General features: G+C 36.6%; 1 protein-coding gene and 1 long non-coding RNA gene across 3 annotated transcripts; both read left to right on the plus strand.

Moving 5' to 3' along the window:
* The first annotated feature begins 876 nt into the window (after positions 1–876).
* Positions 877–7,197, plus strand: dhdds (dehydrodolichyl diphosphate synthase). 2 transcript variants are annotated; one of them, XM_078252378.1, is made up of 9 exons: positions 877–944; positions 1,335–1,415; positions 2,394–2,510; positions 2,609–2,751; positions 4,103–4,219; positions 4,367–4,468; positions 4,622–4,736; positions 6,145–6,252; positions 6,452–7,197. In XM_078252378.1, the coding sequence occupies exons 2-9, from the start codon at positions 1,353–1,355 to the stop codon at positions 6,692–6,694; spliced, it is 1,008 nt and encodes a 335-aa protein (XP_078108504.1). In that variant the 5' UTR covers positions 877–944; positions 1,335–1,352; the 3' UTR covers positions 6,695–7,197. The 2 variants fall into 2 exon arrangements, with proteins under 2 accessions (XP_078108504.1, XP_078108505.1); XM_078252379.1 differs by lacking the exon at positions 877–944 and adding an exon at positions 948–989.
* A 2,553-nt stretch (positions 7,198–9,750) lies between these two features.
* Positions 9,751–14,152, plus strand: LOC144519327 (uncharacterized). Its single transcript, XR_013502101.1, has 6 exons — positions 9,751–9,918; positions 11,206–11,220; positions 11,586–11,615; positions 11,958–12,005; positions 12,213–12,269; positions 13,494–14,152. It is a non-coding gene; the product is annotated as an uncharacterized LOC144519327 (long non-coding RNA).
* Positions 14,153–14,356: the final 204 nt, after the last annotated feature.

Here is a 14,356-nt window from a genome sequence, read left to right on the forward strand (position 1 = left end):
TGTCCAAATGCCAAATATTGTTGATTTTACTTCTTAGATTTTACTATTATCTAAGAAGCTGGAACTGAGGAATATTTTGTATTATTGTTTGAAAAATAAATTGATTATCAAACTATTTGCCAATTAATCTAGTAATCATTTCAGTATTATTTATCTCATGTCAAATGTATCTATAAAACTTTGAACACTTTGAGTCACCATACATTGTTTACACTTTAAATTCATCTGCACACATTATTTAGTTATCTACCCATTGAAACACCATGATATGAAGGTCATCCTATAGTATTTAAAAAAGTAGGCTAAATAACTATAGTAGCGTATAAACATAATAAATATGAGTATGACCGTGGTGGTAAGTAGCCAAGTACATTAATCAAGTACTATATAGATAGAAATGTGTAAGTAGTATTTCCATTTGTATGCTACTTTATACTTCAACTTCAATACAGTTCAGAGGGAAATATTGTACCTTTTTACATTCACAGGTATGGCTACTATAGTCTACAAATTAAAAAACAATAACATAAAATGTACTTACAATACAATATGATTTGTTATTATAGTTGAAACCACCCAGCTAAATATAAAGTAGGCGTACCTTAACTTCGACTAGCTAATGCATCAGTAAAAATAATGCAATAATATAAGGCTCACAGGACAATTTTTGTATGCATTGTTTAGCCTACTTTTGCCAAGTTTAGCTGATAATACTTCTGTACTTCAATTTAAGTAAGATTTTAAATCCAAGACTTTCACTTGTAATGTATATACAAATACTTGAGTGTCTTTTACTTTTGTAAATATTGAGCAGATTTACTGACAGGGAATGGACGTACAGTTCATCCACATAACTTGAAAATCTACTACGTCTGACAGGAAGTCGTCACTACGCTGTTACGTCACTTTACTCCAACACGGAAGGGATCGTCATCGTAAAAGCTGTGAGTTGGAATTTCTGAGAGATGTGATAAAATTATAGTAATTTTGTGAGTAGAACAGCATGTAGTTTAATAGTTTGAATGAATGAAACAGTTTCCATTAAGAGTAGGTGTTTACTAGACGATGTGTGACTTGGTTTGTGCTTTTATAGCTATATTTTTATGTCTCGTGAGCCAGTCTGCAGTTAACGGTTAAATTAATCACTGCATGTCTAACGTTAGCTACATGTAAAAATCAAGTATGTATACAAAAAAGACACGTTAATAAGACATTCAGATAATATTCTTATTGTATAAAGAATAACTTGGTCATGTTTCTGTCTAGTGTAGGGCGGGGTACAAGGTTGACAATTATAAACCTTTTTTAAAGCCATGTTAATTACTTATTTTTAGACCGTTTAAAGCCTGAACATGTCGTGGATAAGGGAAGGTGAATTAAACCTGCTTGAAAAGATTTCAGCCAATATCCTGAAGGTAAGCCTAAATCTGCATATTCGTATGTTCTTATGTACCTCTTTGTATGCACTTCTCAATTTATTTCCGAAAAACAATAATCCAGCGAGTTTGGAAACCCCAGAGGATCATACAGCTCAGTATTTCCAGTATCTTCTAACCATTTAGATGACGAAAGATTCAATTCACTGCACAATCTGAACAAGGTTACTAGCTGGAAATGAAATCTCCTTGTTCATTCTGTACGACGTGAAAGAAAATTAAAAAAAATAAAAAGTTCTTAGAGTTATGTCTGTCTATATAGCCTGGATGTTGCATTGTATTCATTTATATTTTAATATAAAATAAAATATGTATATATTTTACTTGTGTCATACAAAACGAGTAAGTAGATGTCATTTCTGTCTTTTTATCATACTGCTGACGGAATACCTTTTAGAGCAGTGTTGATAAACAAACTTCTGTTTTTTTTTCTTTAGCTTTTTTAAAATATGGATGCTCAGCTCTGTGATTTGAATGTAATGGTAATACACGAGAGGCATACACTAGGCCTACTTCATGTCACCCTAAAACAATTAGCACCACTAAAGGGCTACAACTAAGGATTATTTTAATTAATCAGTTAATCTGCTGGTCATACTCTTGATTAATCTATACATTATTTTGTCTATAAAATGGCTGAAAATAGTGCAAAATGCTGGTAACAATTTCCAAGCGCTCAAGCTTTCTCTAAGCTCTAAAAAAAAAAGCTTGTAAATGGACCTTGAGTTAAGATTGTTTAAACCAAAAAACCTATTTCTCAGGTCAGGAATGAAACTTAAAAGACAGGGAAATCTTCATATTTTAGAAGCTAGAACCAGAGGATATTTGGCATGTTATAACAATTGTTGCCTTATTACTTTTCTGTTCATTGACTAATCATTTCAGCTCTATATGACCGTATCTGTCAGTATAACCCAAATCTCTCTTGACTCGCCTGATCTGCATTGTGTCTCCCAGGCTGGACCCATGCCTAAACATGTGGCCTTCATCATGGATGGTAACCGTCGCTTTGCACGTAAAAAAAACATGGAGCGCCAGGAAGGGCATATGCAGGGCTTCAACAAGCTGGCAGAGGTGAGGTTGCTTAAAACTTCTCTTCTCAAACATATGTTACCTGGGCATAAAAAAAAGGTTGTTCATGTATGTGTAACGCCTTGTCCTTTCCGCACTAGACATTACGTTGGTGTAAGCATCTGAACATCCGAGAGGTTACAGTGTACGCCTTCAGCATCGAAAACTTCAAGCGCTCTAAAAATGAGGTGGATGGACTAATGGAGCTGGCCAGGCAGAAATTTGAAAAGCTGTTGGAGGAACGGTGAGTTTTTCACTCTGCTCTTGCTTGTGGGACAAGTCAAATGTTATACATCATATGATTCACAGCTTTCCTAAAGTTAAGTCGATAGGAACCAAATGCAGTGACTGCTGTGTAGTTCAAGTAAGTTAAGTCTTCTTGCAAGACTGAAACGTACATGTTTCAGTCTATGTACAAATGAGTTTCAGATGGGTATTAAGTAGCCAAATGTAACAAAAATGTTTGCAAATGACCTGTTAAATGCTTTTAAATCAACATAGCTCCCAGTTACATTTAAAAACATTCACACTGAGACAACACTGACACAAAAACACCTACCACTGCCTTGGCCATTGAGTGAGATATACTTTAGACTGATGCCAAAATGCCAAAGAGGAAGAAAGGCTGACTTATATATAGGAATGCACAATATCAGTTATTTCCATTGCTGTGTTTCCCTGCAATACACCAGAATATCTAGTTTACTCCTGTAGACCAATCAACAACTACCATGCTGAATGATTAGGTGCATTAATACCTATTTTTAGTTTATGGTTAATACGCAGTTCCAGTAATGGCCACTAGATGTTGGCCCAAGAACATTTTTGTCTTGGACTTTGGATTTCTTTTCTTCACATTTTTCCACAACAAGGAATATTTTACAGGTGACTAATTTCTTGCGTTTTAAGAAATAAACCTTTTATCAGTCATTCGTATCAGTAGCTATGTCGATCACTTACGGTTTCTCATTAAAAATACAGAGTCTGTAAATGCTTTTTCCAAAAGACATTGTGGTATTATTGCTAAAGTTAACTAATTTAAATGTTTGTCTTGGAGGCAGTTTTGAAAGTTTGAAAGGTTGGCTTGTTTTGTAGCATATTTTCTTGAATGACAGACCTGTCACACTTAGCTTTGGTGGTTGCCACTTGCTCGCCCACCTCACCTCTAAATGACATTTTTCCCTACAACAATAACACTGTAGAAAATAAATAATCATATTGTCATGACATATTGCACATCACCTTGATTGGTCCTGATACCGATAACATTTTATGCAGCTATTCCACATTTTCAATCTGTGTATCAAAATGTCTTGCAACCTTTGTTAGTATAACTACAAGGCTGCTGCCACCAAGAGGATGGCTTATGATGGACGGTAGTTAGTGTTAGTGACATTGCACTGCAGACTGCATCAGGAAAACTATACTCACTGATGACTCAGTGGAAATTCCTATGTGTAGGCACCTTTGTGCATCTCTGCGTGGGAAATGCAGACACGTTTCAGCAGCCTTAATGGAGTGGTCTTCTTGTTCTCCCTGTTCTTCTTCATGCTTTTCTCGATTTTTTTCTACTCCTGCACACACCTCGCTTATAGGGACAATCTGGAGAAGCATGGTGTGTGTATCCGGGTGCTGGGCGACTTGAATATGCTGCCACTCAACCTCCAGCAGCTGATTGCCAAAGCTGTGGTCACAACCAAGGCGCACAATAAGTACGTGTTTTATTACTTTGTTTCCCTTTTTCTATGACTCTCATCATTAGTGACTTACCTTTACCACCACACTAGCCATATGATTATAAACCCATTTTATATTATACACTATAAATGACCACAGATATACAAATGCTTGTTCTGCAGATGTTTCCTGAATGTGTGCTTTGCCTACACGTCAAGATATGAAATCACTAATGCGGTCCGAGAAATGGCTTGGGGAGTGGAGCAGGGCCTGATCAAAGCAAGGTAAAAAATATGGCAAAGACAATACAGTGTTGATCTTGTTGATACTGTGTTGGATCTTGTCCTGCCAACATCCATTATACGACATAGACTATCAAAAGATAACCTGTAGAGCTATTTCTCTAACAAGCTGTGTTTGTGTTCTGTCGTGCTCAGTGATGTTTCAGAGCCGTTGCTAAGTGAGTGTTTGTACAGCAGTAATTCTCCCAATCCTGATCTGCTTATCCGCACCTCTGGAGAGGTGAGACTCAGCGACTTCCTTCTTTGGCAGGTGAGAAAGAGAATGACTGCATGAATGCAAAAATGAGAGTTGTTGCCTTGAGAGATCTCACTTAAAGTGCTCATATTATGATTTTTTTTTCTTCTTTTTTTCCCCTTTAATATATTGTGTTATATATCTTTTTTGTGCACGTTATAGGTTTACCCAAAGGCACTTACCATCTCCAACAGAAAACACTGTTCGCAAACTGCTCCAAACAACTCTATTGTAGTCCAGCCTTTACTTCCGTGACGAACGTGCGTCACTTTGTAACACACGTTATTATGCTCGCCTATCTGCTAGCGTGGCACGCCCTCATACTCTGCTTCTGACTGGCTAGTAGTCCTTACCTAGCTACTGCACATGTGCGACTCCCAACAAAGATGGTACAGAAGTGTGATGCCTCACTCTGTAGCTAAAACAGAGAGCTCAACACACAGGGTGAAAAGAGGAGCTGCAGCAATGTGCAGTACAACAAAAAGATGGTGTTTTTTGAAAATTAAACCATGTAAACCTATTCTGATATAACCTCTAAATACAATATGAACCTGAAAATGAGCATAAGATGAGCACTTTAAACTTTAAAACGTTAAAGTAAGATTGGAGATATGAATTTCCAGGCTTGGTTGCGTGTTAGGTGATCATTGGCAATTAGGAGTAATGGCTAATTTTTAGGCACAGTAGCTGTTAACACTGGCAGTGGGACTTGTGTTTGAAATTGTGTTGCTCAAAGTATTCACCTCCAAACATTATTTTGTACAAGGATTTTAGTTTATGTAGACAATGCCCCAAACAAGTCTTTGGTGCCACCAAAACATATCTGCAAGAGCTGGGAATATGTGTCAGATGGAGCCTTGACAGCAAAGCAGACATGATACAAGTCTAGTTTTTGGTTTTCCAGTAAGAGTTTGTGGTGATCTTCAGCATCAGAGAGTTTGGGTAGAGTCACATTCTTTATGTCATTGCCTTTATCTGTAATGTAGCTGCCATCAAAGATGAGAATTAACCATTGGATTTTACCAATAAAAAATAGATTTTTAATAAAGGGTTATTTTATAAAGCCATGTATCTTGAACAATCTAAACATGCCAGCAATGACAGACTCCGCTGCGTTACCCTTTTAACACTGTAAACAAATACAGGGGATTCTTTTTGCATTTTGCATTTCTCTTTGATTGCAATCATACATGTTTAGATCGCAGGACTTCTTTAAGAAACGCAGGCTATTTTTCTTAACATAAGATTTAGTTTATATAATTTATCATTTGTTATGCCTATAACATCAAAGTATCACCCACCAAATTAGGGTTGCAATCTATGATAGACCGCATTAACCAAATAGATTTGATCATATTGTGGAAAACCTTATACCTTTTCCTTTGCGATTTATATTGATTTTCTGGTATCTTCCACTCTGCAGACTTCCCACTCCTGTCTAGTGTTTCAGTCAGTTCTGTGGCCGGAGTACTCATTCTGGAACCTGTGTGATGCCATTCTTCAATATCAATTAAATCACAAATCCATTCAGGTAAGGCCTATATTGAGACGCAGTTGGTTTGTTGTCATGAATATGGGACTCGGCATTGGAGAGGGTATACACGGAGATTGGCAAAATAATAAGAATATCTCAGAATACAGTGTCCTTGTGGCAAGTAAGTAATTAGATAAAGAAAGTAATTTCTACCTATACATGACTAATTACAAGTTCAATATGTGTTGTCTTTTAGAAAGCCAGAGACGTCCATCGAGAGCAACAGGCCTTACAGCAGCTAGAGGCGGATCGTGCCTGTGTAGCAGAGCACCTGCAGCATCATGGGAATGGAAAGCCTGCCGACGCCCAGAGAAGACAAGAGGCACTGCTGCACTACACCACCTGCCGGGAAGAACGGATTCAGGACTTCCTAGAAGCACTAAAGCACAAGAGAGACTCTTTCTTTAATGACTTATGGAGCGACGCCATCTTGGCCTAGGAAGCCTCCAAACAAACACCATGTTAAAGTGGGGATGAAACCTCTCCTGTCCTCTTCCCTAAAGGGTTTCGATGGAAAAAGGGAAGAGTGAACAGTAACTGGGAATGGTTTAATTGTGTTACTGATTTGTACAAGACGAAGGCAATTTTACCCCTATGGGGCTGTAGAATAATTGATATTTATGATTGTAGATTTAAAAGAAAGAAAAAAAAGGTCTAATACATGTCTGGTCAAAATATAGTTAAGTGTTGTGTAAAGTGTGTTTCAAATGCATGCCATTGATTGGAAGATCAAATTATATGAGTAAAAGCCAGGGATCCTGTGTTTTGGAAATGTTCCCAAAGCAGCCGTCCAGAATAATATGTCAGTACAGTTTTGCATTTTTATTGTGGCTCAAAGAAAGTGTTTGAGTGTGATGATGGGTGTGATATTGATGGCATAACTAGATTTTGACCAGTTTCTTAAACAGAATAAAGCGATTGCTGTATGTCAAAATGAGTAAATGATGTACGATTCAGTCCTTTGTACTTACGTACCACATGTCAACATTGTGGCGGTCTTTGAACAGTTTCCCAAGTTCTTGTCTCCGTCTGGCTTATAATATACAGTATCTCACAAAAGTGAGTAAACCCCTCACATTTTAGTAAATATTTCATTATATCTTTTAATTGGACAACACTGAAGAAATTACACTTTGCTACAATGTAGTATGTAATTAAGTATTAAGTGTACAGCTTGTATAACAAGCTAATAATATAATATATAAGTGTAAATGTGCTGTCCCCTCAAAATAATTCAACACAGCCATTAATGTCTAAACCGCTGGCAACAAAAGTGAGTACACCCCTATGTTAAATTCCCATAGAGGCAGGCAGATTTTTGTTTTTAAAGGCCAGTTACTTCATGGATCCAGGATACTATGCATCCTGATAAAATTCCATTTGCCTTTGGAATTAAAATAGCCCCATATCATCACATACCCTTCACCATACCTAGAGATTGCCATGGTTTTATGTCAGTTAGCCTAATAGCTGGTTTGATTTGCATTGAGAGATGATCTTATGGAAAGTACCCCATGCCAGTCTCTAGGTACGGTGAAGGGCATGTGATGATGTGGGGCTATTTTAATTCCAAAGGCAAATGGAATTTTATCAGGATGCATAGTATCCTGGATCCATTAAGTAACTGGCCTTTAAAAATAAAAATCTGCCTGCCTCTATGGGAATTTAACATAGGGGTGTACTCACTTTTGTTGCCAGCAGTTTAGACATTAATGTCTGTTATTTTGAGGGGACAGCACATTTACAGGTGCTAGTCATATAATTAGAATATCATGAAAAAGTTGATTTATTTCAGTAATTCCATTCAAAAAGTGAAACGTGTATAATGTATACATTCATTCCACACAGACTGATATATTTCAAGTGTTTATTTCTTTGAATTTTGATGATAACTGACAACTAATGAAAACCCCAAATTCAGCATCTCAGAAAATTAGATTACTTAAGACCAATACAAAAAAGGATTTTTAGAAATGTTGGCCAACGGAAAAGTATGAACATGAAAAGTATGAGCATGCACAGCACTGAATACTTAGTTTGGGCTCCTTTTGCCTGAATTACTGCAGCAATGCGGCGTGGCATGGAGGCGATCAGTCTGTGGCACTGCTCAGGTTATGAGAGCCCAGGTTGCTCTGATAGTGGCCTTCAGCTCTTCTGCATTGTTGGGTCTGGCGTATCGCATCTTCCTCTTCACAATACCCCATAGATTTTCTATAGGGTTAAGGTCAGGCGAGTTTGCTGGCCAATTAAGAACAGGGATACCATGGTCCTTAAACCAGGTACTGGTAGCTTTGGCACTGTGTGCAGGTGCCAAGTCCTGTTGGAAAATGAAATCTGCATCTCCATAAAAGTTGGAGAGTCTCCGCTCTTCTTCCAGACTCTGGGACCTTGATTTCCAAAGGAAATGCAAAGTTTACTTTCATCAGAAAACATATCTTTGGACCACTCAGCAGCAGTTTTTTCTACCACATCTTTTCCTTCCCTTCACCTCTCTATTAATGTGCTTGGACACAGAGCTCTGTGAACAGCCAGCCTCTTTAGCAATGACCTTTTGTCTTGCCCTCCTTGTGCAAGGTGTCAACGGTCATCTTTTGGACAGCTGTCAAGTCAGCAGTCTTCCCCATGATTGTGTAGCCTACAGAACTTGACTGGGGGACCATTTAAAGGCCTTTGCAGGTGTTTTGAGTTAATTAGCTGATTAGAGTGTGGCACCAGGTGTCTTCAATATTCAACCTTTTCACAATATTCTAATTTTCTGAGATACTGAATTTGGGGTTTTCATTAGTTGTCAGTTATAATCATCAAAATTAAAAGAAATAAACACTATTTCTTAATAAATATATCAGTCTGTGTGGAATGAATGTAGCCTATACATTATACAAGTTTCACTTTTTGAATGGAATTACTGAAATAAATCAACTTTTTCATGATATTCTAATTATATGACCAGCACCTGTACACTGTTAATACAAGCTGTACACTTAATACTTTACATTGTAGCAAAGTGTAATTTCTTCAGTGTTGTCCCATTAAAAGATATAATGAAATATTTACTAAAATGTGAGGGGTGTACTCACTTTTGTGAGATACTATATATATATATATATATATATATATATATATATATATATATATATATATATATATATACATTTCTGCAGCAGAAAAATCTCTTTTGTACGTCCATGCTACTGATGTGTAGCATCTCATGGGAAACCAAATTACTGTATTTAGTTTCCCATTATATTGCTGAAGCCTTTTTTCACTAAAGTAAATGCAGCGAACTGGACCTACTCATTCTGTATAATGAAAGGCCTTTAATCAATCAGAAACCTTCGATACATCGCCTCCCTGCGGCGCTGCTTAGGTATTACCAATTACCTGGGCTGCTTCCTGTCTCTTTAACAAATGGGTGGTGCCTGGGAGCACGTGACGTTTTGCATCCAATGGCAGTAATCGAAACACAAAACTGGTTTAAACCGGTTTCGTTGTTATATTTCAGCGTATAAACTACAAAAACATTCGTTGCATTATACGTTCGCCATTTTACGCATCGACTGATCGTTGTTGTGTGTGTTATCTCTCCGGAAAAAACCCGTTTTTACGGTTCTATTTTTGTGAGCTTTCTGTTTATTTCCTATCAACAACATGGGCAAATCGAAGGTAAGATTTTTGTTTCATTTTATTTTATCTTCGTGCACTAGGTTCGTGTTGTTAACTTGAGGTCAGACTGTGTTTGATATGTCTGCATCAGAAGAACGTCATCATCCCTAACAAACGGTGCAGCCATGGCGGTCCGACGAGAGAACCCTGGGCGGGGATTCTTTCATCCGTCGAAAATAAAAGTTTTTAGTCTAGGTAGTAACTTAAAATGTATCCTAATCAGTAAAACACGACTGATAACATAAATAATGATATTTTCACGCCCTGCGCCAAAGCTCTGACAAGTGCAGCCGTTGACATTGCGCTGTCTGTTTTTTTTTTTTTTTTTTCCCTCCTTTGCAGCAGCAGGTTGGGGGGAAAATCTTGACAGGTTACAGATAACATTACACGCTTTAATGTTAAGTGTGTAACTAACGTAAGCTGTCAAATCGATATGAATGCATAACTCGTGATCTACTAAATTAACGATTAGTGAGCCGCTATCGAGCAATCAAAATAAGTTTAAGCCCAACTTGCAAATTTGAGGAAGAAGTTGGGGGAGGGGAGGTTGCGTTATTCTTTACTGTGTTTTGAATAGGGAATAATAAGTCAGGCTTGTTAATGCACATGCATGTTGATTCAAAACGGGTTTAATGTTTCGTCAGCCAGAATTGAATCAACATTGGTATTAAAATATCTAAGTATTACTGGCATTACTTTTAAGATACACTAAATTACACGTTAGTTGGTAAAATTACAAATGCAGCGATATAAAATGTTTAATATATTTTTTCGATTTTGTTAAGTTAATTTTGCATGTGTTGTATTTATCAAATTATCTAACGTTATTTGAAAAAATAGCGTTTTTATTAAATCTTAGCAGAAAAGTAATTTTAATTATTTTTATTTTTTTGCAACCTCTGCAGGCTTTTGTTTGCTGCGTTTATTACATGGCGGTAGCTGCAGATTAGTAAAGTAACGTTAGTAATCTTATCATTTTCCCCAACAGCTGTCTGTCGGCGCGCGCTGATACAAAACAAAGGAAGCTGTCAGGGCGCCAAGACGGTGTCATCGTGACAGGATAGCCCACATTTGAATTCAAATATGCGCGGGAAGTTCTTTGTGTCCAAACGTTTCCTAATTAGTCTTTAGGTCTTTTTTTTTTTTTTCCGCCAGTAAAAGATCCTGTCTGCAGAAATATTGATACTCTGATTTTAAGATTATAATGTCATTTGAGTTGTCATGTACTGTACTGTATTGGTATTCAAATTTTAATATTGTCTTTTTTTTCTGTTCTTTGTCTTTCAGAACACTGCATCTGCGGTTTGTAAAAAATAAACTTTTGTTTATATTATTCTAGTGTGTGTGTGTGTGTGTGTGTGTGTGTATATATATATATATATATATATATATATATATATATATATATATATATATATATATAGCAAGAATATTATACAACTTTTCAATATATTGATAATTGAGGTTTGTAGTTAAATGCTGCTTTTTATTGTAATTTTACCTAGATTTTAGTTGTGTTTTCTGTTTTTTTAAGTAATTTTGACAAGACAAGCCACCGGATACCCTCTAGTTTAGGGCTATTAATATCATGTTTAGTTAGGGTCCTGTGGGCAAATTGGGTACATCTACAACCATTACTGAAGATGTTCTTCCTCCTATCTCAATAGGGAACAAGAAGTTCCGAGCGGCTGGCTGGGGTAAGCTCCTTTTTTAGAAATCATCAATTAAAGCTATTTAACTCTGATTTATTCTTGTTCCTCATCCAAGTTGGTTTCCTAACAGCATCTTTCTCTTTGACATTTTAATTTGCATATACCCATCGTATTTCTATTTGCTTTGCACAAACATGCTACACTCTATATCAAAATAGATATTCTTTTTACAATATGAAACAGATGGGGGATATTTATTTATTATTGAGAGATGGTCACAAAACTACTTACATGCTCGGTGTCACCAGCCATTTTTTCCACTGTAGCCCATGCTCTTCTGTGTAATCTACCGTTACATAATATTTGAAATGTTTTCTTGTTTTGCAGAGACATAAACCTGCAGCGGAGCCAATAAAGAAAAAACCTGCTCCAAAAGTATGAAACCGATAAACCCTAGCTGATCTCAACAGAACATCTGTATGCTGTATGTCAGATGTAAAACTGGGTCATTGCCTTTTAGTTCATTGAAGGGAAATTAGGACGGGCCTAGTAACATTTAGATGTTTTGGTACACTTGATTTTCTACTATACTAGCTGAAGAGCTTTAATCTGTTAGTAATAAATTGTCATGTTGTTTTGTAGAAGGCACCCAAAGCGAAGAAGGCCAAAGCAGCTGAAAATGGGAACAACAAGGCTGAGGTTTGTTTCTTTTATGTTTTCATGAGCTTACACAACATACTTTTTTTCCCTCTTTTTTTTTTTTTTTTTTGCAGGTAATTTGTGCTGTTTACAACCATTTAACAGAAGCTAACAATGTAAATATTAAAGAAATGCATTCAGTAATTGTAGGCTTCTCAATACCAACACACAGCAGCTAGCCTACTACAAAACATGCAACTTGAATTTCTTTTTAGTATTCAACTTAATTTGAGAACATGACTCCATCACGTCTTTCAAGTATTCATTTTAGGGCAGAAAAGTTTAAAATGTTTTCCTAATATTGCAATAAGTGCAAATATCTTTGGATGATATGATCATGATTTGTAAAAATAGCACTGCCATTGAGATGAAAGTTCAAGAAAATAAACGGGAGTGTATGCAAGTTCTTAAAAAAATTCAAGTCCTAAGACATTTGGATTATTAATGTTTTATATTTTATTCTTACAAAAAAATCCATTTATTTGGTATTTAAATGATCTAAAAATAGAGGGGGGGGGGGACACTGCTCACCTGGTATTAGACTGGGCTGAGCTAGAGACAGGGTTCAACTATAAGAATTGCCCGTGGCAAGTAAAATGCTACGTCGCGCCAGTAAACCTAGCAGTAGAATAATTAAACTGAACGGCTCAAAGTATTTCACTTGCATTATCCCAGAAAAACGGATGTATGTGAACCAGAACAATCATTTACAAGCACAGTTTGCAAGTAAAGACTAGAATACTAGCGCACTCCGCAGTCCCGTTGGATCTAACCGTCCCGCTGCTGAACACGACTGCTAGGCGAAGAGCGGAGGGGACTCCCGGAGACGGCCCTCTGCACCAGTGGCAGGGAGTGAGACAGAAAGACAAACCAGTCACCAGCCCACTGTTTGGCTCGCTCTCTGTAACACATGAAAGCATGGTGGAACGAGCAAGCTAACTAGCCAGCCGCTGAATGTGAAAACATCCATCCATCACTCTTGGTTATTAAAAAAAAAAAAAGATATATTACTATCAAATTCAATAACTATAAAAATGAGCCCACAAATATTCTTGCACATATTTGAGTGAGTGGATCCTTTTTGTCATTGTATTAAAAGGATCTGAAATGTCTGTCTGACTTGATGAAACTTGCAGGCCCCGTGCAATATACTAAATAAGATGAAATGGAGGAAATCCTAGCATGACGCCTTTAACACTCTGCCTTCTTACCTTCTGTCCGCAGGAGCCAAAGGCTGAAGCCACTGAAGCCAAATGAATAACGGTTGATGTGCTCACTCTGTGTACTTGGTGATTGTACAGTTTTAAATAAGTATTTTTTACCAAGTTTTATATTACAAATGTCATTTATAGGTTTGGTTTGGGCTTGCACTTGATGTAACAAAAGTTTGTCATTCATATTCATTTTATATCCATTTAAAAAAAAATGATTACCGTCCATATCTTGTAGACGAGGCATTTTCAGTTTGATCTAATTTCTTTTTTCTTATCTTTTTTTTTTTTTTAATTTAAACTGCAGAATAATATGTTCCAACAAGTTGGAATATAAATCTAATTTTAAACATTGAGGCAGCTAAAGCATGGCGTTAAAATTTGACGGAGAATAGGAATTGTGCCTTTTATCTCCTTGTATTTTAATGTTAAACTAATAAGAAAATGCTTACCAAATGTTTTGAAACACTGTATGTTGACATGAATTTCAGTCAGTGAAAATACCACATAAAAATACTGCTATTAGGTCAAAAGATTGATACATCCCAAAAACATGTTTGTGAACCTGGTCATCTGATGAAAAGTCCTGTTATGTTTGTGTTCTGACTGAAGCTTCTCTGACTTAAATGGTTGATCTAAATGTTCTTGAATAAAAATGTCTTCTTGGCGTTACTTTGTTGTGACATGAAAACCTTAGCTAAGAAATTGGAAAATCCTTGTTTCATATAGACAGTGCCCGTCCCAGTGGAATAAGTACAATATGCTGTTATACAGTGATTTAAGCAAACAAATCCCCAAAGTAATTGCAGGACATCTATTTTAACCCTTGTAAGGTGTTCGGGTCTGTGGGACCCGTTTTCTATGTTTGCTAAAAGA

This window comes from Sander vitreus, chromosome 6, assembly GCF_031162955.1.
Source record: "Sander vitreus isolate 19-12246 chromosome 6, sanVit1, whole genome shotgun sequence".
Lineage (NCBI taxonomy): Eukaryota > Metazoa > Chordata > Actinopteri > Perciformes > Percidae > Sander > Sander vitreus.